Source organism: Oryx dammah, unplaced genomic scaffold (assembly GCF_014754425.2).
Source record: "Oryx dammah isolate SB20612 unplaced genomic scaffold, SCBI_Odam_1.1 HiC_scaffold_9, whole genome shotgun sequence".
Taxonomy (NCBI): Eukaryota; Metazoa; Chordata; class Mammalia; order Artiodactyla; family Bovidae; genus Oryx; species Oryx dammah.
Genome location: NW_024070193.1, coordinates 17558618 through 17579319, shown reverse-complemented (window position 1 = coordinate 17579319; position 20702 = coordinate 17558618). Strand labels below are relative to the sequence as shown.

Genomic DNA, 20702 nt, shown 5'->3' with positions numbered 1-20702 from the left:
TCCCACCTGCCTCACTTCAGTCCTTTCTCCACAGGCAGCCAAGGGACCTTCTCAAAGCCTAAAGAAGATCACCTCTTTCCCTGGCTCCCAATTCTTCAATCACTTCCCTCAGCTCCCAGGAAAAGGCCACACCCCACACTGCAGCCTAAAAGGACCTTTCGATCTGGCCCTGCCTCCCTCCATCCTCTCCCCACCTCCTTCTCTGCTCACTTCTGCAGGGCCTCACTCCCCTCCAGCTGGCTCCTCCTCACCCTTCAGGTCTCAGCTAAAAGAGAGTGTCCTCCAGACACTCCCCCTGACCACTCCGTCTAGGGCAGCAACTGCCATTTCCTTGGAGCAGTTATCACGATCTGAGCGTCTCTCTCCGTGTGCTGGGGAGCTCCCTGCGGCATGCCCAGGTTTAGGGCTGGGTCTGCCCCGGAGGCCCCACCCTGAAAGGCGGGGAGGAATGCCTCACTCCTCATCCCCTCCACAGGCAGTTTCTCCTCTCGTGCGTCTGTGGCTGACGGGGCCTTTCACGTGCCTCCATTTCAGGGGACTAGACAGGGCAAACACTCTCCAGGCAGGGAGAAAGGACTGGCAAATTCGCTATATGACATTTCTTTAAAAACCTGTAACTATACACCATTACTTTTTTCAAATTACAAAAGGAATACAAAATCACGTATTAGACACTCTACGCCCCACACTGTGCCGAGCGCTGAGAAAATACTGTTTCATCCCGTCTTCTCAGACCCCTATCAGATGACTATCATTGTCATCTAGAGCTGGAGACATGGAGGCTGAGGGAGTGAAGCGGCTTCTACAGGGTCACAGAGGTCTCAGTGGAGTGGCTTGGGAATCCAGGCTTTTCTGGCCCAGAGCCTCCAACCACTGGATTATTATAAAGAAGCAGCTAAGAGCCACCTGTAATTCTCCCATTCACATTCGCAATCTTGCCTCTATCCTTTTATCAGATAAGAAAATTTAATTTCCGCAGTCACAGGATATTCGTCATAAATCCCCAAATCACAAGATCCTACCCAAGACAGAAGATTCTGTTCCATTATCGAAAGGCTTTAAGTTCAGGATCTGAGAATGTCTGCCCAGGTCTGTGGCTCCAGCCCCATTTCACTGTGAAAGAAATTATAGCCTCAGATGCAGTGTGGCTTGAGTGAGGAGCAGCCACCAGCAGGGACCCAGGAAAGAGGGTGGGTGGCCCTGGTTCTCCCACGGGGAGCCTAAGGGTGCACGATGCTGGGAGAGAGGGGTGCTGGGCTGTCCCATGCCCCCCCCCCAACCCTCTCACCTTTTGGTACCTCTGCCCCCCAGGTTTCTGATAAAGAGCTACCTGAACACTCAGAAGTCCCCAGGATCCGCATCGAAGGGGTCTCTCCCTCAGTCTGTCGCATACCTGACCGCACCTGGAGTGGCCAGGTGTCCAGCCCGAAGAGCAGCCGACTTCCTCCACCCCGAGCTCTACACCACGGCCTGGGCACACGTGGCAGTCAGGTAAGCCACGCGGGGAAACCAACTATCCCACCTGGAGGCAGGCTCCTTTCCACTTAGGGCCTCTGGGATTGGCTGGGGGGGACAGTCTTGGATCCTCTTCCAAAAACCAGCCCCCTTTTCCAACCTCCTCACTCCTCTCGGTTTCTGCCACGAGGGGCAGAGAGAAGGTAAATTCACACCTGTCACTTCCCCATCCTGCTCAAGATAACAGGAAGATACCAGCTCTCAAACCAGCGCAAGGAATTTTTTAAATCTTTAGGTTCTCATTATGGTTTGAAATACAGAGAATGTACCCATACACTGCAAATACCAAAAACTATCAGTACTAATACTGATAATATTATAGGATAATAATGTAATTATATATGATAATGTACATAATTATATATGCAATAGTTATATATGGACGGAGGAGCCTGGTAGGCTGCAGCCCATAGGGTCGCTAAGAGTCAGACACTACCGAGCGACTTCACTTTCACTTTTCACTTTCCTGCTGGAGAAGGAAATAGCAACCCACTCCAGTGTTCTTGCCTGGAGAATCCCAGGGACGGGGGAGCCTGGTGGGTTGCCATCTATGGGGTCGCACAGAGTCGGACATGACTGAAGTGACTTAGAAGCAGCAGTTATATATAATTATATAATGTAATACTGATAATACTAGTACTGCTAAGCATTGCAGTCATCTCTCTGCATCCGCAGGGGATTGGTTACAAGACCTCTGTAGATATCAAACTCTCAGGATACACACACAAATCCCTTCCATAAAATGGAATATTTGCAGATTTGCAATATTATGGGTATGTATTTGCATAAAACCTATGCATAGCCCCCCATATACTTTAAATCATCTCCAGATTATTTATAATACCCAATAAAATGTAAATATTATGTGAACAGGAATAAATACAACATTACTGATACGTTAATAGTTATCAGTGTGCGTCAAATTCTACTTTTGCTTGTTGGAACTAACTTTCAGGAGTTTATTTTTCCCAAATATCTTTGATCCTTGGTTGAATCTGAAGATGTGAAAACTGGATACAGAGGGATAATGGTACTTACATGGTCAAAACATCCCACAATCTAAAAATAACGTTTAAAAATATGAGTATAACAAAGGATAGATTTTATTTCCAGGGTCTAGTAGGCTTCAGGGCACATAGACAAGATCAAAGACTCCTCCACTCTGTCATTCAGTAAATACTGTCAGACACTGACTATGTACCAGGAACATCCACATGTGCCAGGGGCTGGGAATAAAGACTGGGCATGGCCAAATAGAGACACTCCCACGGAGAAGAGATTTAACTACCTAGAAGGGACACCTTCTGAGCCCTCCCCAACTAGCACACCAAAAGCCACCCGGAAAAAACAGCTTCAGTACATAATAAGAGGTCTTATATCCCAACCGGTGATCCCAGAAATGGTTAAAAGTTATTTCAAGATCAAAAGCAACTTGGAACATTCATCTACTTTCTCCACAAATATCTAGCAAGTACTTAATAATCCACCAGGCTCTGAGGATCCATGAGTAAACCAGTCTGATAGAAACCAAAGTCCAGGCTTCATAGAAGTAACATTTCAGCTGGAGAGGAGGGGCAGGCAAAAGGCGGCTGCTTGGGGTAATTAAAATGCCATCCTGGTTGGCCTTCCACGTCCACGCACGCAGAGCCTGTGACCACACCACGCTGTTTCATACAGGGGCTTGAGCATCTCTGTTTTAGTGTCTGTGGGGGTCCTGGGACCATTCTCCCTGCCCCCACCCACCCCCCAGAGACAGCAAGGGATGGCTGTGTATTGCTTTCTGCTCAGAACTCGATGTCCTGTGCTTATCTATCCCATGACAAAGCAAAGTAAGTATTGCCTAATAAAGAGCTTGTTTTGCATACAAATTCCAAGGGTCAGGAGCGGATGGGCAGGGAACAGAAGATAAGAGAATAAAGGTTAACTAAATGGCAAATGACCAATTTTGTAGTCTGGAGAGCAAGGAATGGTTTTCTTTCCTCCCTTCTAAAGTCCCTCAGGTGGAACTTGGAGCAGAGTGGGTGACTGACAGGCTTCAACTAGCCTTTAGAGGAAAACCACTCTCCTTGCTCGGGCACAGAAGTCAGTCAACTGAGTGGCCTGAAAACACTGGGATCAGGGTGGAGACCGCGTCAGAAAGAGGGGAGGCACCTGGGGCAGCTGGGGGTTAAGCACTCCTTCCCAACTGCATGACCCTGGACCAGTGAATTAACCTCTCTAGGACTCCATGTTTCCCAGTGCAAACTGGGAATGCCTCACCCTTAAAAGGGTTAAGAAGATTATATACAACAAAGACATTGGCAACTCATTGTTTAGGTTTTTAACACCAACAAATAGTCAATAAATGGAACTGTTCTACTTCTGTGGGACCCAGGCATCCTGGGATCAAATGCCATCAATCCCTTCTCCACTCGGTCAAGAAACAGAACCTTTTTTTCCTCTGGCCTTTAGGCTCATAAAGGACTCGGTGCACCACTTACAGACACTGAGGCAAGCCGGCGCCGATGAGCACGATGCATGGAACCAGACCACTGTCATCCATGTCCAGGCCACCAAGGTGAGCTGCCAGTCAGCCAGAGCTGAAAGGGCCCCGTTCCGTTTCCCCAGCAAGCTGCCAGGCCAAGAAAACCTGCCATTATGCCTCAGGCCTGCTCAGTGGCTGCCCTCATTTCACTTTCAAGGCTTTAGCCCCGGGTATTTTAATTAAAGGACTTAACTCCAAAGCAGTCTTGCTGGTAGCTCTTAGAGAAAAAACGTAATGAGGCGGTGTTATTGGATTTGCTTCAGGTTGTTCAAATATTTCCTCCCAGATAGAAAAGCAGGTCAAGCCTCCTCTTAGTCCCACAATCCACAGATGTCTGATTCCATTTCCACTGTGTTTTGTGTTTGTGCATAATTCACTGTCTGCCAGCAAATACTCGAGCACTCCAACACCCGCCATCAGGCTGGGTTCTGGGGGGCTCAAGAGAGGCCACGCATGGCTACGATCAAGAAAGCACTGTCTCGGGGAAATACAGGCTGCCCAAAGGCCCCACAGCAGGTCCAAGGCCAGCCACCTCAAGGAGTCAGAAAGCCTTCTCAGAAGAACCATACAGGCTAAGACTGCAAGGACGAGCTGCAATCAGCCAGGCAGTGGGTGCAAGCTGTGGCTTTGGAGAGGAAGGGTTTCCAGCAGAGGGGTCAGGAGATGCAAGAGGTGGAAGCAAGGAAAGGCACAGTGTTTGGGAGGAAATGCACGTCCTTCCAAGGAGAACCTAAAGGAAGACGACGAACCAGGAGAGGAAGGAGGGAGAGGAGAAGGAAAGATAGGCACGGCCTGGCCCCTCCAGCACCACTGTGAGAAGTCAGGGTTTTGTGTTCCCTGCAGTGGGAATCCTTTGCAGGGTTTCATGCTAGAAGGATCATACAGGCTGCAGGGGGAGGAGAGGACTGGAGGCTAGAGCCCAGTACAGAGCAGGCAGCAGTCTGGAAAGGGCTGAGGGAGTCCCAGATCATGAACTTGTCAGAGGGCAAGGAGAGAAGTGGGTGGATGCATTATGGGTGGATGAAATATTCAGGGTGTGGAAGAAAGGAAGGGACAAGCGTCAGACAGCAGTGGAGTGGCATGGAGCTAAGAATGGCTCCTGAGCTCTAGCTCAGGCCGCTGGGACTCTGGGCCTACCTATAGCTGGAGAAGCAAGGTAGTCACTTCAATCTTCAGGCAGCAGGCCCAGAAAACGGCCACCTTAGAACAGGAGAGCCCACCAGGGTTCTACAGCAGCTCCCGGCAGCAGGGGGACAGGAGCGCCACCTGGTGGCCCGCCACCTCCATCGCAGGGGCGGGGTGGGGGTGTGATTCTGCCACCCTCCATTCCATTCCGTCCACCAGAGGTGCTGCCTGCTGTGTTCAACGCGCCATTGGCACAGGAGAGGGTAAGCAAAGGCTGCAGTCTCACCAGACGCCTACAAAGGAACCGCATCTGCCCACTGTTCCAAACCCACGCCCTGCCTTCAAAGGCACCAGGTGCGACCTGCCGGAGTTACCTCATTTACTACCCATGACCCTGAGAGGGAGAGGAGCGTCATCTCAGTTTTAAGGATGAGCAGCTTCTGGGGAAGGCGGTGCTGATGCCAGCCCTCTAAAGTCATAACGGGCCGGGAAACCTGCACTTCCTGGGCCCTGGGTGGCCTTGTCCTCTAACTGGGTCTCATCTGGAAACCAGACGTGCGCAGCAACGCACATAAGGGGCTGGTGGGAACAGGGCAGGCGCGGGCAAGCAGTTCCGGTCCTGGCCCAGTAACATCCAGCCTCAGGCTCTAGTGGCTTTGGTGACGCAGGGTCGCGAGTAATGCTACCAGTTCTTAACGGAGAGACAGACTGCCCTCGTTCAGAACTCACTGCTACGGCTCATTAGCCAGTGCCTCGGCAAGGAATTCACTCTCTCGATGCCTCACACGCTTCCGCCACAAAATGGAGCCAATAACAGGATCTACCTTGTAGGATTACCGTGAAGGTTATACCAGTTAATAGATGTAAAACTCAAAGAGCCACCTTGAGTATATATATAAACAGGGCTCCCAGGTGGCTCAGCGGTAAAGAGTCCATCCCCTTGCAATGCAGGAGACAAAGCAGACGTGGGTTCGATCCCTGGGTTGGGAAGATGCCTTGAAAAAGGAAGTGGCAACCCACTCCAGTCTTCGTGCCTGGGAAATCCCATGGACAGAGGAGCCTGGCGGGCTATAGTCCAGTGGTGGCAAAGAGTCAGACATGACTGATCACAGAGTATAAATGCTAGAGTATAACCCCACTCCCACCCCAGACTGGACAGGAGAGAAGCTTGATACCAATACACTCACAAACTAAGGCTGACTGTGTTCAGAGCACGGTGCCAGGGTGCAGCTCAGCCTTGCCCCAAGGAGCCCCTCCTCTCTTTGGTCCCCCTCCTGCTCCATAAGGCAGAGGCAGGCACCCTCGGGCAGCTCATCACTCGACTCTTCAATCCAGAGCCCTGAGAATTCAAGGATGCGGCTCTCAGGTGAGAAAAGGGACACAGCGTATAAGTGGGAAAGTGAAGGTCTCTAACTTTGCCACAGCGGGTGCAGCCTGAGCTCCAAGGCAGCTGACCCGGAAGGGCGGCGGAGCACATCCGCTCCTTAACCACGTCCAAATGCTGCAAACCCGGCACGGGGTCAGCGGCCCAGGTCCAGGTGGCAAAGCATGAACACGGCAGACAACAAACAGCTATCTTCTCGAGAAAAGCGGTGCTGTCCCCCCTGGCCCAGGCCAGCCTCCAACACTCCTGTATTCTTTCTTTCAAACCAACTTGAAATTGCCCAAGCACAATGAGAAGAGAAAGGCCAAGTTCCAGAGCCCACCAGCCGCCAGCAAGCACACACACACCATCGAAAAGGCTTAGTCAGATGCAGTGAGCCAGGAGAGAGGCGGCTGCTTGTCAGCCTGCTGGGAAACACGCGGCCACAGCAGCCCTCTTCCAGCAGTCTTGCCAAGCTTCCGGGATGATTTGTGGAGGAAGAAATCAGAGGTTAACGCATCTCTGTGTCTTTGTAGGCACACCTCTACTATGTCACTGTGAAGATTTTCACAGAAGCTCTGGAGAAACTGGAAAGCCAGCCAGCGATTCAGCAGGTGCTCAAACGCCTCTGTGACCTCTATGCCCTACATGGCATCCTGACAAACGCAGGCGACTTCCTCCATGACGGCTTCCTGTCTGGTGCCCAAACAGACATGGCGAGGAAAGCCTACCTGGACCTGCTCCCCCTCATCCGGTGAGTGGCTGCCCTTCACCCTCAACCCCTCTGTTCATTTCAAACACCGAAACCTTCAGCTCCAAAATTCTTGCTAAACAGGGGTCTGGCAAAAGCAGCAACAGTCCTGGACACACTATGGATTAAGAAAGGGGGAAAAAAAGGGAAAAAAATTACAACTAAAATGTTTCAGAGTAAATCATCTAGCTACCTCAAACTCTAACATTATCTGGCAATGATAGAATCTATAGAATATGAATAAAATAAAGCATACTACATATTAATACTGTGTATCAAGAATAGTACTAATGAGTCTTAGTCTTAGCTGGTACTTAAGGAACACTTATGTTCACCAGACAGCATGCCCAAAGCTTGTATATGCATCATCTCATTTAATCCCGATAGGCTTCCGAAGTGGATACTGTTAATTTCCCTACTTTATAAAGGAGAGAAAGCTGGGACTTGGGGTTGAAGGTCACACAATCAGCCAGAAGAGCAGCAGGGCACAGTCTAGGACCGGTCTGCCTCCAGAGCACGTGCTGTTAAACTGTGTGTTAAAATGAAGGCTGGGCTATTGTTGATTTCAAATATATCCTTGTTTTTGTTGAATGTGCTTAGTTGACTGAACTCACTTAATACTCCCTCAGCTTCAAGATGACATTTTTAAAATCTAGTAATTCGTGTCCTGACTTGTAAAACAATTTGTTGTTGCCCAGTCACTCAGTCGTGTCTGACTCTTCGTGACTACATGGACTGTAGCTAGGCTTCACTGTTCTCAACGATCTCCTGGAGTTTGCTAAACAATAATATAGTTTTTACAGACAGCATAAAGCAGTGCAGTTTACCACCATGACATACAAATGCAATATATTCATCCTGTCACTTTATATATAATCAAAATGATCACTTTAAGAAAACCAAAGCCCCAACATAACCAGGATACTGGAAGAAACAGAAATTATTACTAATTAGTAACCATTGTCCATAAGATGGAAAAGGAGACAATCTGAGACATTGCTTTTCTGAGAAAATACGATGCCTGCTGTGTTTGTTGGGAGCCACGCAGGGCATGACGCTTAAGTGTACGACTCTTCCCCTAAAACCTCCAATAGTTTACATCATCAACAAGAATGAGAGAACAAAAGAAAAGGGGACTTCCCTGATGCTCCTGCAGTTAGGACTCCACGTTTCCACTACAGGAAGCAGCCACAGGTTCAATCCCTCCTGGTCAGGGAAATGAGATCCCGAATCCCGCAAGGCACAGCCAATAAAGATTTGAACTTAAAAAAAAAAAAAAGATATTCATGAAGGAGATTAAAAAAAAAAAAAAACTAGACCAACTTTTTATTTTGAACAATATCCAACATGTTACATGTGACTCCAAGTTAGTGCTCAGTGAACTGAAATTCAAAAATTATCAAAACTACATCAGATGTAAAATTATGTCCCAGGTATTAAACTTTTCCTAATAGAGAGAATCCAGTGGTTAGAACCATTAATAGCATAATTGAGTACTGCACACTTCAAGCCCAAGTCTATCCACCTTTCTGAAACGCTTGGCATTTAAAGCAAATGAAGACGACAACGTTCTAGCCCTGACTGTTGGTGATAATGAAACACAAAAGATCACCGATAAGCATGATTCTTTTTTAAATTTGCAACAGCATGCTGAGTGCTTCCCTTGGCCCCAGAGACTTACAATTCAAGACAAGACAGACAGCACTGACACAAACAGACAACATACGCATGCATCAAACCCGTATGTTGATTTATTCACATTATGGTCTCTAGAGTAACCTTCCTACTGCTGCTGGGTAATTAGGAACCTAAGAGACTCCAGGCTTTTAACCGTCCTGTGTCACAACTCCATGCCTTGATTATTCAGCATCACCCTCAGATTTCTGAGATGACAAATGAAGGATGGCACACTATTCTAAGTGTCACTAAGAACCAGCTCTCTGCGTCATGGTAATCAGTGACTAAAACAGTTTTCAGTGGTTTAAACAGTCATAAAATCCCAGAGGTGACACTTTTAGGCAAAGATGGCAGACTGAACATGTGCATTTACTGTTGTTTCCTCCTGAAACCCTACTAAAAACATCAACAAATTACTTAAAAAATGTTAAAAGGCATAAACCCACAGACAGAGAGTGCAGGAGAAGGAAACAGGAAATCTGGAGAGGAGATGGACAAACAGTGACTGGGCAGATCTGATTACACTGAATCACAAACCAAAAGTAGCAAAAGCCGAGAAGCCATCAAGGGCCACCACAGAGCCCAAGAACTGCAGCACCGGGTCCCTCTGGCAACAGGCGTGAAGGGAGGAAAGACAGGGCGGGCTGGAGTCTCTCTCAGAAGGAGCCGAATCCCCGGTTCCCCTCCTCCTATCTGAGCAGGTGTAAAGACCTTCCCTGACAGAACCCTGGCAGAAGGCTGAACAGAGGGTCTGCAGACTAGAAGACCTCAGCCTTAGTTGAGGGTGAGGACCATTGGGCTACCCTACAGAAACCAGGGGCCTGAAGCCATGTTTATAGGCTAATGCTGACAGCCGTCTTCCCCAGCCCTCTTTTCCCACATGTGCATGCATGCTAAGTAGCTTCAGTCGTGTCTGACTCTCTGTGACCCCGTGGACTGTGGCCCACCAGGTTCCTCTGTCCCTGGGATCCTCTAGGCAAGAATACTGGAGTGGGTTGCCATGCCCTCCTCCAGGGGATCCTACCCATCCAGGGATCAAACCCGCCTCTCTTATGTCTTCTGCATTGGCAGGCAGTTCTTTACCTCTAGCCCCACCTGGCAAGCTCCCTTTCCCCCCAAGTTCCCAGCAAACTGGTGGCCAGGTCAGTGTCCTGTAGGAAAATGACATCATGGTCTTTCTCTGGAGAATCTGACCAGTCCAAAGGAGAGAGAAGTGAAGATACCGACATGGGGGTTCCCCAATGGTCCACCCAGTTCAGCCCGCAGGGAATTCCACACTGACAAGTACAGCAGGCTTGTAATCAGCTAGCCTGTCCCACTCTTAGCTATGACCAGACACTCAGGAATTGCCAGCACACAAGGAAAGCCCATCACAAAAAACAGAGACTAAACAGGAACAAGGCAACTCCAAAGACACAAGAGAATCTTCCTGGTGAAAACTTTTTTCAAAGATCAGTAACATCCTCAAAGAGTTCACAGGACATATGGCAAGCAGAAAAGAACGTCATTTCTTAAGAAGTAATATTCAAAGAAGAGCAACAGAAAGAGCTCTGTGAAATCAATGACAGCAAAAATGAGAAGCTCAGCTGCAGGACCGGAGGACAAAGCTGCAGAAATCTCGTAGAAAGCAAGCAAACCCGAAAAGACAGGAAAAGGACAGAAGATAAAAAGTAGTAAAAGGGGACTGACCCTACCTGTCCATCTGAAGGACGGGGCTAGAGAGAGAAGACAGAAAATGCTGAAGGGAGCAAATCATTAACAAAATAGTGCAAGAAAACATTCCTCAAATGAAGCATTCGAGTTTCAGGCTGCAAAGACCAGAGAGGAAACGCACACACACATGAACTAGGCCAAAATTTAGGCAGCGGTGCAAACACTACAGAGGCAGGCCAGCAGGGCAGGGGGTCAGGAGCGCTGCGGGGGGCACGGAGGACTGGAGGTTGACGGCTCCAGAGGGCCTCCCAGGGACGGTGGTGATCTGAAGAAAGAGCTGAAGGTGGGCAGGGAGGAGGAGCCGTGTGGCTGGCTGGGAAAAGCGCACTCCACGCAAAGGAGAGGTACGAACGCTGGCAGGCAGAGCATGCTCGACACGTCCACCAGAGAAAGAGAAAAGGCCGCGGCAGCTGGAGTCGCGTGACTGAGGCGGAGAATGAGAGAGGAGGTCAGCGAGCTTCGGGTGTGCTGGGAAGGGCAGCGGAGGGGCTGGAGGGAACGGCAGACAAGACTCTGCCCTTCGCTGTGAGTGGGAACAAGGACGGTTCTGAGCATAAAACACACAATCTGAGGGAATCTGAGGGGTGTTTGTAAAGGATCACTCCAGTTGCCATGTTAAGAACCCACTGGGGAGGGGGGAAGAGTGAAAAGCAGAGAGGCCAGTTAGGAGGCTGCCGCAATAAGCCCAGTGAGAGATGCTGGCGGGCTGGACCAGCGTGATGGCACTGGAGGTGGGGGGAAGTGGTCCAAGTTTGGGTTTATTCTGGAGACAGAACGAGATTTGCTAACAGATCTGACGTGGAAAGGAAGGGACCAAGAGGAGCTCAGGTTTGGGCCAGGACCAAGTCACCACTTACTGTAGACGGGGAAGGCTACAGGAGAGCCAGGTCTGGGCAGGGTGGACAGAATGTCTCAAAGATCAGGAGGATGCTTTTGGATACATCAAGTTTGCAGAGCCCGCTAGAAATCACGTAAACCATTAGTAAGCAGGTGAGGCTGGAGAGAGAAACTCAGAAGCCACTGGCGTGCGGTTGGTATTGAAAGCCACCAGAGGGACAGTATCACGCGGGGTGAGCGTATGAGAGGAGAGGCCCAGGCACTGAGTCTCAGGACCCTTCAAAGATGAGGAGGAGATGACCTCAACAAAAGCTGCTTAAGTGGAGCGGAGGGAATGAAAACCTGAGTCTAGCTGAGGAGAACAGCCAGACAAGAACAACTGGAAAGAGCAAGCGTAAAGAAGCTTGACACTTTCAAGGAGTTTCGTCACAAAGGGGAGGCAAGGTACAGGTGAGACAATGGGGAGGGAAACAGAGTCAAATGAGTTTGATACAGATGGGAGAAATGGCAACCTGTTTGTATACTGATGGACATGATCCAGTACAGAGGGGAATTTCGACATTGTGGTGGAAATACAGGAGGACTTCTGGAACATGGCTCTCTATTGGGCAAGCGGGGAAGGTATCCAGTGGACAAGCGGGGACTGGCCTGAGCTGGTAACTAGGACAGTGTACCTGTTCAGAGAGACAAAACCCCGTATGTTTAAATGTATGCTTGGGAACTTGGGGACTCCTCTTACCACTTCTATTTTCATATCAGTCAAACGGGACTCAAAGTCACGTAGGTTGAGAGAGATGGGGAAGTGAGTACCACAGATCTAAGGATCAGAGAGAAGGTGGGAGAGAATCATCTGAGAGAATGAACAAGTAAATGAATTCAAACCACCAAAGAATGATTGCCAAGTAGCAATTAGGGCCCACTGGAGTCTTCAGTGCAGTCAGTATTGGTTTTTTCAGGCATATATTGTTACAAAGGTGCGGGACAAAGTTGGTGGAAAACGAGATATAACAAGGGATGGTGTTTTGCTGAACAAGTATGACAAGCAAGAAAACCTGTTGAATGTATCTTGCAGCAAGTGAATATAATAGACCATGGAATTTCAGATGGATGAAGAAAGTGAGACCACACAGATAAGGGACTTGAGGCAGTAGGTGCGAGTAGAATCAAAGAATTATGAACAGCACTGTAGGAAAACCATGTTATAATAATGAGAAAAGGCCATCCAGGATTAAAGTAAGTACAGTATCCCACGCACCTCAAATGCCGTGTGAAATGAGGGTTAGGGAAGAGTGTAAACAGTCATGTATTTTATTTCATATCCTCTGCTAAAAAAGGAAGAGAAGCATGTAAACAGGTTTTTAAATAACTTCATTCCATAGGTTAAAAGAAAAGAATTTTGCTGCCTGAAAGGTAAAATGAGAATTATAGAAGTCAGAGTCGTAGAGGGAGTAAGCTAGAAAGACAAGAAACGGTGAAAAAGAAAATGGCTGGGCTTACGGTGAAATGAAGACACAGATGACAAGCCCCGGTGTGTGACCCTGGCAGACAGAGGGAGGCTGCAGAGATCAGTGGAGGAGAGTCAAGGAACTGAGACATCAAGCTCCAGAGGAACTTCCACACAGACAGTGAAATCACTAAGAATTAGGACAGAAGGGCCAGGAGAGTGATCCCTGTGTCAGGAGAGAGGTGGCGGGAACACGGCCGAGCTGTGAACAGAGTACATCTAAAGTCATAATAATACACAGAATACACAGCAGTAACAAGGTAACCACTGAATATTAGTCTGGCCAAAACTGACTATACTAGGAGGCAGGAAGACCAAGGAGAGGAGGCAGAGGCTGGGGATGGCAAGGGCACAGTGGCCCAAGCGAGGAGAGGGATGCTTAAACAAACCCATATCTTCTGTAACAGGCAACAGATGATATCTAGCAACACTGAACAGGAAGTAGTAATACAAAAGACACTGAGAGGCGTTCAGGTCAGTTCCCAAAACAGCCGCTAAGAGAGTAAAAGCAACTGTCTCTAGGGGCTGGGGGGGAAGAAATGGAGGTGAGACGCAGGGATAAGCTGATTTTAAATAACAAGCCTTGAAAAACTATTAGACTCTTTCTACTGTGCCTATATAACTGATCAAAAATTAAAACTTCCAAAAAACATTAAAACTGAGCTGTTCAAAAAGTGGATAATGATGCAACTTCTAATTAGATGTTGTTATTCACCATCCCAGATGACTCGAGCAATCTAATATACTCACAAACTCTCTTTTTTCCTCTCAGGAAGGATGCCATCTTGTTAACTGATGCTTTTGACTTCACGGATCAGTGTTTAAATTCAGCACTTGGCTGTTATGATGGACATGCCTATGAACGTCTGTTCCACTGGGCTCAGAAGTCACCCACCAATACTGAGGTAGCTGACTAGAACACTTCATAAATTACCTGAGAGAGCAGGGAACAAGCAGTGACTATACCTCCATGCTTTCCCAAGGCAATCGATGTCCATTAGGTTAGAAATTGCTTGGCATAGTATATCTATTTACAGTATTTTAAGAATACAAGGAAAAAAAAAAAAAACAGGAGCAGGGATGTGGCCTGGCAGCATCTCTGAGTTTGAACTGTAATCAGTAAAATGCACTGCTCAGAATTTGGTGAAGGGAATTAGGAGGAAGGACCAAGCTCTAAATCACAGCTTGACATACCCAAGGGCATACACACAGAGAGGCAGGCTGGCGTTTAAGTAACAGAAATAAGAAGACAAACGACTGCACTGACTTAACCATCTTATTTTCAGCTTTTTAACTCTCAGTTTAGTGTTGATACAGCAGGTGTTGAGAGGGACCGGAAGCTTGGGGGTTGGGGCGGGGGTGTCTCTCAGATCTCACCGCCTGCGAGAGATGCCGCCTTCCTCTTTAAGGAACAACATCCCAGGGACAGAGGGGGCTGCCGCAGTGCATCAGTATCCCAGGGAAGCCAAGTGAATGACAATTACAAAGGCGAAGGTGAAAAGATCCCCAGCAGTCCTAGGAGAGACCACCAGAACTCATTAACAGAAGGGGGAGGACCCATACAATCCTAACAGCCTAGGGCCAGGGTCCCAGACTCTGCTGAGCCTCGAGGAAATGTTAGGAATATCAACGGGTACATTAACTGGAGGAGAGAAATGGATCCTGCATTTAGAATTTGGGAAACCAACATTTAATAGCTGACTTGATACAGATGATCAAAACAAAGGCTCTCTATAGCTACACAACAGGCTATTTTGAATTCTATACTGCAAATGTGTTATTCAGATGATGATGCTTACTTTTTTACCTCTTCTGTCAAATTTCAGAAAAAGTGTCTTAACACCTCGTCAAATTGGCACCTCTCAGGCGTCCATTCACACTTTGCATGGTGTTAGACTTGCTCTTAACATTCTGCATCCTGTCATACCTCACAGCTTAATTTAACATGGTTATCTTAAGTTGCACCACAACCAGTTACCCCCAAGAAGAAGCTTATCAGATAGAAGGCCAATTCATCCCTTTCAGTCCTTCCCTGTCTCCAGGAAGGCACCCTTCTAACTCAGCAAGGAAATATCAAGAACTTAGCTAAAGACTGTACATTTCTTGGTTAGCACAGTCAAGCTACTTACATTATGTTACTTTTTCTAATAATTAGATCTCTGCTTTCTAACATTTAAACTTTGGCCAAGAGCTACAGCGATTCCATCCCTCTAGATTAGCCCCTGTGGTCTAAAGAGACACACGTGCCCTTTGATGCTCGAGAGAAAAACCTCCCCTGCCTTAACACCTGTCAGGGAACACTGCCATATCCAGCTCAAACCTGCTTTAGCAGCAATGCAAGGAAGCATGCCAGTTCCCCTGTTCCTCATCTTCACCAAAGAACAGAAGGCGCTCTCTGTCTTTTATTTGTTTCTGCCCTTCTTCTTGAAAGAGTTTACTCTGGACACTGCATGAGGGCCGGCCTGTCTAAATGGGCGTCGCTGACCCCGTGCATCAGCACACCGGGTAGGCAACATGCGGACGCGCACCCTCCCCGATCTCCCGCCACTTGACTGTGAACAGGATGCGATCTGCATCGTCCTAACTCCAGGGCCTACCACAGAGTAGATACTTTGCATTACGGAGTAAATGAACATGGTTCTGTGACCTTCCTGGGGGACCAGAACCCTGCCGCACACACAGTAACGCCAGCTCTCGCCACCCTAGCGTACCTCACCTTGCTAAAAAGATGAAAGGGAGCGCAACATGGCTCTTGCACGCACGCTGATTTTAGGAATGTGAGTTCACACCGACCTTGAAGAACTGTTTCCAGCCAGTTGAAATGATACTTGTTGGACTATTGATATTCAGCCCCCTCATCTTACATTCCCCGCTCCTCTACGGACTACCAAAATAGCACTTTTAAAGAGTTATTTTCTAATCTGCTGTAGGTAATTTTGAAACTACAGAAAGAGACATTTTTTCCCCCTCGTTTGTGCTAGCAGAAAAAGGAACACTACAGGTATTTCAAATCAATTAAAATCAAAGCTACTCTGAAATATGCCTCGTGAGACACAAAAGTACAAACGGGAATTTATTTCCCTGACATTGCTACCAAAAGGAAAATGCTATGCTGAGTGAAATGTGTTAGAACTGTAAGCATCTCTTCTGTCTGGGGAGGTTAAGTGTTGAGCTCTAACCCAGGCAGCAGGATGCACTCCCATGGTTGACTCTCTCCCCGGTGTCTCCTGTCTGTCTTCCCCCCTGATTTGGATGCTATCTCAAGCCAGTTTCTTTGTAATGAACTGCAAAAGGCTGTTCCCCCTCCCCACTGAGTTCAGTTCCGTTGCTCAGTCGTGTCTGACTCTTTGCGACCCCAAGAACTGCAGCACACCAGGCCTCCCTGTCCATCACCAACTCCCGGAGTTCACTCACACTCACGTCCATCAAGGCAGTGATGCCATCCAGCCATCTCATCTTCTGTCGTCCCCTTCTCCTCCTGCCCCCAATCCCTCCCAGCATCAGAGTCTTTTCCAATGAGTCAACTCTTCCCATGAGGTGGCCAAAGTACTGGAGTTTCAGCTTTAGCATCATTCCTTCCAGTGAACACCCAGGACTGATCTCCTTTAGGATGGGGTGGTTGGATCTCCTTGCAGTCCAAGGGACTCTCAAGAGTCTTCTCCAACATCACAGTTCAAAAGCATCAATTCTTCGGCACTCAGCCCTCTTTATAGTCCAACTCTCACATCCATACATGACCACAGGAAAAACCATAGCCTTGACTAGATGGACCTTTGTTGGCAAAGTAATGTCTCTGCTTTTGAATATGCTGTCTAGGTTGGTCATAACTTTCCTTTCAAGGAGTAAGCGTCTTTTAATTTCATGGCCGCAGCCACCGTCTGCAGTGACCCTAACCCTTCCCCACTAGAACTCCTCTAAGTGATTCCCTCTAGATGCAAGCAGTAGAGGCACCACTGGGGATAATTTCTAAACAAGAATCCTGTCTCCCAATTATTCTACTGTAGAAATTTGTTAAATGGTTGCCAGATGTTCAACACACCTACCGATTCACTCGCTCATTCAATCATTTAACAAGTAGTTATTGAGCATATGATGTATACCAGAAGCTACGCTAGGTGCTGAGGACACATTGGAGAACGCCTGTCATAGGGAGCTTACAGTTTCAGCTCAGACAGGCAAAATAGTGAAACAATATCATAAAAGATGAGGGTAGAGCAGTGAAATCAAGACATCACATTAGAGAATAAGGTAGGGACTTTCCTCTACTCCACACTCCCAACGCAGGGAGCACAGGTTCGATTCCTGGTCGGGGCATTAAGAGCCCATGTGCTGTGCAATGGGGCCAAAAAAATAATAATAAATATTTTTAAAAAGAGAGAACAAGGTATATTAAGAACACCCCATTCTGACACAGAACGCTGCTTATTTCATTCCACCTTCTGGTTTCTTGCTTTTTGGTTAATGTGCTCAAAGAGTCAAGCCTTTTACTTGTATTAAATCCCCAAAGCAAAATGATAAGGTGTGTTCTTTTAATTGGCCACCTGCATCCACAATTTGAAATCTGCATGAGAAAAGGAAGGATGCCCTTTGGAAAAAAATGTTTCCCCATATGTTCACCACAAAATAGATTTTAAAAATAAATTTAAAAATTAAGAATCTTATGTAACAAACGTTACTGTTTTGAAACTACAAACTTCATGTGAAAGTGAAAGTCATTAATCCTGGCAGAAAGAGTCTGTCTCAATAATGCACTTCTTTCTACTCACAGGGGAACCCTGCCTACGAGAAATATATAAGACCACTATTACAAGGCCGGAGAGCCAGGCTCTGAGACGATCAGCAGCACTGGAGAGGCACCGCCACGTGCTAGTCACCCTGCGGCGCAGGTGTCTTTAAAATCTACAGCTACCCATGTACGTGTTGCTTAAAAGAATCATTATCCTTCAGAGACACAGTCTGAAGCACATGAAATACCTGATTTATTCCAAAATAATGCAGGGGAAGAAATAGGGGGAGTGAATCATTGTTGAAGCTGTTCAATGGGTATGTGGGCGTTTACACTAGTCTCTCTACTTCCGAATGTTCGAAATTTCCCACAATTAAAAAAAAAACAAAACGCACTCTCCATTTGTAGCATCTATTTTGTGAAATCCCAGGGTTTTGCTTTAGCTCTGGCAAAAGCCAGCAGATCTATCAGTTATCACTTGTGTTGTTATAGCATACATTTATTCATCCCAGGGCTTAAAACACACACACGTAAACAATCCTCTTCTAAAAGTGTATATACTTGGTACAGTCTAAATAAAATGTTGATCACCTCACACCAATCAGAATGGTTGTCACTAAAAAGATAAGAAATAGGGACTTCCCTCATGGTCCAGTGGCCAAGACTCTGTGCTTCCAGTGCCAGGGGGCAGGGGTTCGATCCCTGGTCAGGGAACTCAATCCCACGTGCCACAAGTAAGACGCAGCACAGCCAAATAAATAAATACTTTTAAAAATAAGGTAGTAAATAACAAGTACTGGCAAGGATATGGAGAAGGGAAAATACTTGTGCTCCGTTGGAGGGGAGTCTAAGTTGGTGCAACCACTATGGAAAACAGTGTGGAGGCTCCTCAAACAGTTACCAATAGAGCTACAATGCAGTCCAGCTATTCCACTTCTGCGTGTGTGTCCAGAGAAAACAAAACACTAACGTGAACAGGTGCCTGTGTACCCCTACACTCACTGCAGCATTATTTACGACAGCAAAGACACGGGAACAATCCAAGTGTCCAACACATGAACAGATAAAGAGACTGTGGTGTGCATAAACAGCGATATTACTCAGCCATAAAAAAGAATGAGACTGTTCCAGCTACAAGAGCATGAACGGACCTAGAGAGTACTAGGCCAAGTAAAATAAATCAGACAAAAAAGACAAAGGCCATATAGTTTCAATTCTATGAAACTCTATCTTAAAAAAAAAAGGCAAATGAGCAAACAAAACAGAAAGACTCAAAGATACAGCAGTGGTTATTGGGGAGATAGGAAGGAGGTGAAAGATTAAAAGGTACAAGCTTTCAGTTATGAAATAAGTCATAGGATGTAACGTATACCATGGGGAGTATAGGCAGTAACACTGTGGAAACTCTGTATGGTGACCCACGGTCACCAGATTTATCATGGTGATCAACTGATAATGAATATAAATGTCCAATCACTATGTAGTATATCTGAAATCAACACAATATTGTATGTCAACTATACTTCAATTTAAAAACTGAAAAGAAAAAAAATAGAGCCCTAGGAATACAACAATAAATGTTTAAAAATCAACTCTTCTACAGTAAAAATCATTTAAAATTTCATAAATGACATAACTGTCTCAAAGTGTCCAAATATAACCACGCTACATTTTTCACATCATTTTCAACTGCCCAAGTTAAAACAAACACACACACACACACACTCAAAATTAAATATTATCAAACAAATTGCAAAAAAACCTCAGCAGGCTACTTTTCCTAATATACTCATATAATTAATCATTTAATCGTTAATAACATAAATCTTAGAAAATTTACCAAAAGCAAACTTATCTCCAGTAATCTGGACAAGGAAAAGGCCTCATAAATATTTAAATCTTAAAACCCTGGAACAATTAATAGTCACACTTCCATACCAGTTTTCAGTCCAAATTAATTTCATCTTTCATTCACCTCCATTAACTGGCTAGGCTGTTCCTTTCCTCGTTGTTTCTTTTTTAGGTAACCACTAATCAATTTGAAGTAGGAGACAATTTTTTAAAATGATAAACCTCATACTTAGTACATTTACTGAAACCACAGCCACCTACCAATAGTTAATGTTAAGGGATTTTAGTTTGAAAACAGTGAAAATGGGGGTAATTATAGGTTTCTAGATATTGGTCATTTGTCAAACCTTAAATTTTCAGAGCCATGTGGGCAAACACGGATGTAAGACAGTGTTCTCATCCTCCTTTGAAAGAAGAGAATTTCAGAATCTTCTCAGAGAAGAAAAGGAAGTCTGGGGTGCGCAGCCTCAGAACCCTACTCCTCCCTTAGACAACAGGAAAATTTCTGAATTTTCTTTTAAAAGGTGTTCTAGTAAGCTAGGAAGTTTCACTATAGTTAACATAATCCTTCCTGTGAGCAACTTCCAAGAAACAGAATCAAATGAACTATGCAAAATAAGACTACAGTGAAATAAATAAAAGTACACCGTCTCTCCACCTGTTCCAGATCCTTCGTTCACTCCAGGTTCCTTCTCCTCAGAAATTTAATCTTAATAATAAACTGCATTCATGGATCACCATTAATACGTGAGAATAAAAGGGCTTGAGTCGGTTTGTCCCTGTGCCCAATACAAAGCTAGAATAAGGGTCATAGAGCAATGACAACTGGAGAAAAATCTATAATCTTCAAAATAAGTCCTACTGGAAAAAAAATTGTCAAGCTGTATGTTAGCTGTCCAACTATGCACTATTTTAAATAAAACCAGTGATTTCATCAATTCCCTGACTCGACAGCACAGCAGAATTCCATAGACTGCACCCTGAAGCTCCCACTGGGTCCTTCTGAATCAAATACCAATGTGCTATGGGCAGTATTTATTAGGACATAAAACAATGCAGATTTTAGACAAGGATTAAGATCTCCCCCCTTAACAATGATCAACCCATACACACCTA

The 20702-nt window shown here is 46.3% G+C and overlaps 1 protein-coding gene across 3 annotated transcripts in view; it reads left to right on the top strand.

Annotated features, from left to right (window-relative positions):
• The window catches only part of ACOX2 (acyl-CoA oxidase 2), a 29675-nt gene extending 11544 nt beyond the window's left edge, over positions 1 to 18131 (top strand). For all 3 annotated transcript variants that reach the window (XM_040246513.1, XM_040246511.1, XM_040246512.1), the window contains exons 11-15: positions 1312 to 1491; positions 3967 to 4072; positions 7064 to 7281; positions 13782 to 13914; positions 17778 to 18131. In XM_040246513.1, coding sequence (XP_040102447.1) covers positions 1312 to 1491; positions 3967 to 4072; positions 7064 to 7281; positions 13782 to 13914; positions 17778 to 17840 — 700 coding nt within the window. In that variant the 3' untranslated portion in view covers positions 17841 to 18131. The remainder of the gene's footprint in view (positions 1 to 1311; positions 1492 to 3966; positions 4073 to 7063; positions 7282 to 13781; positions 13915 to 17777) is intronic.
• Positions 18132 to 20702: the final 2571 nt, after the last annotated feature.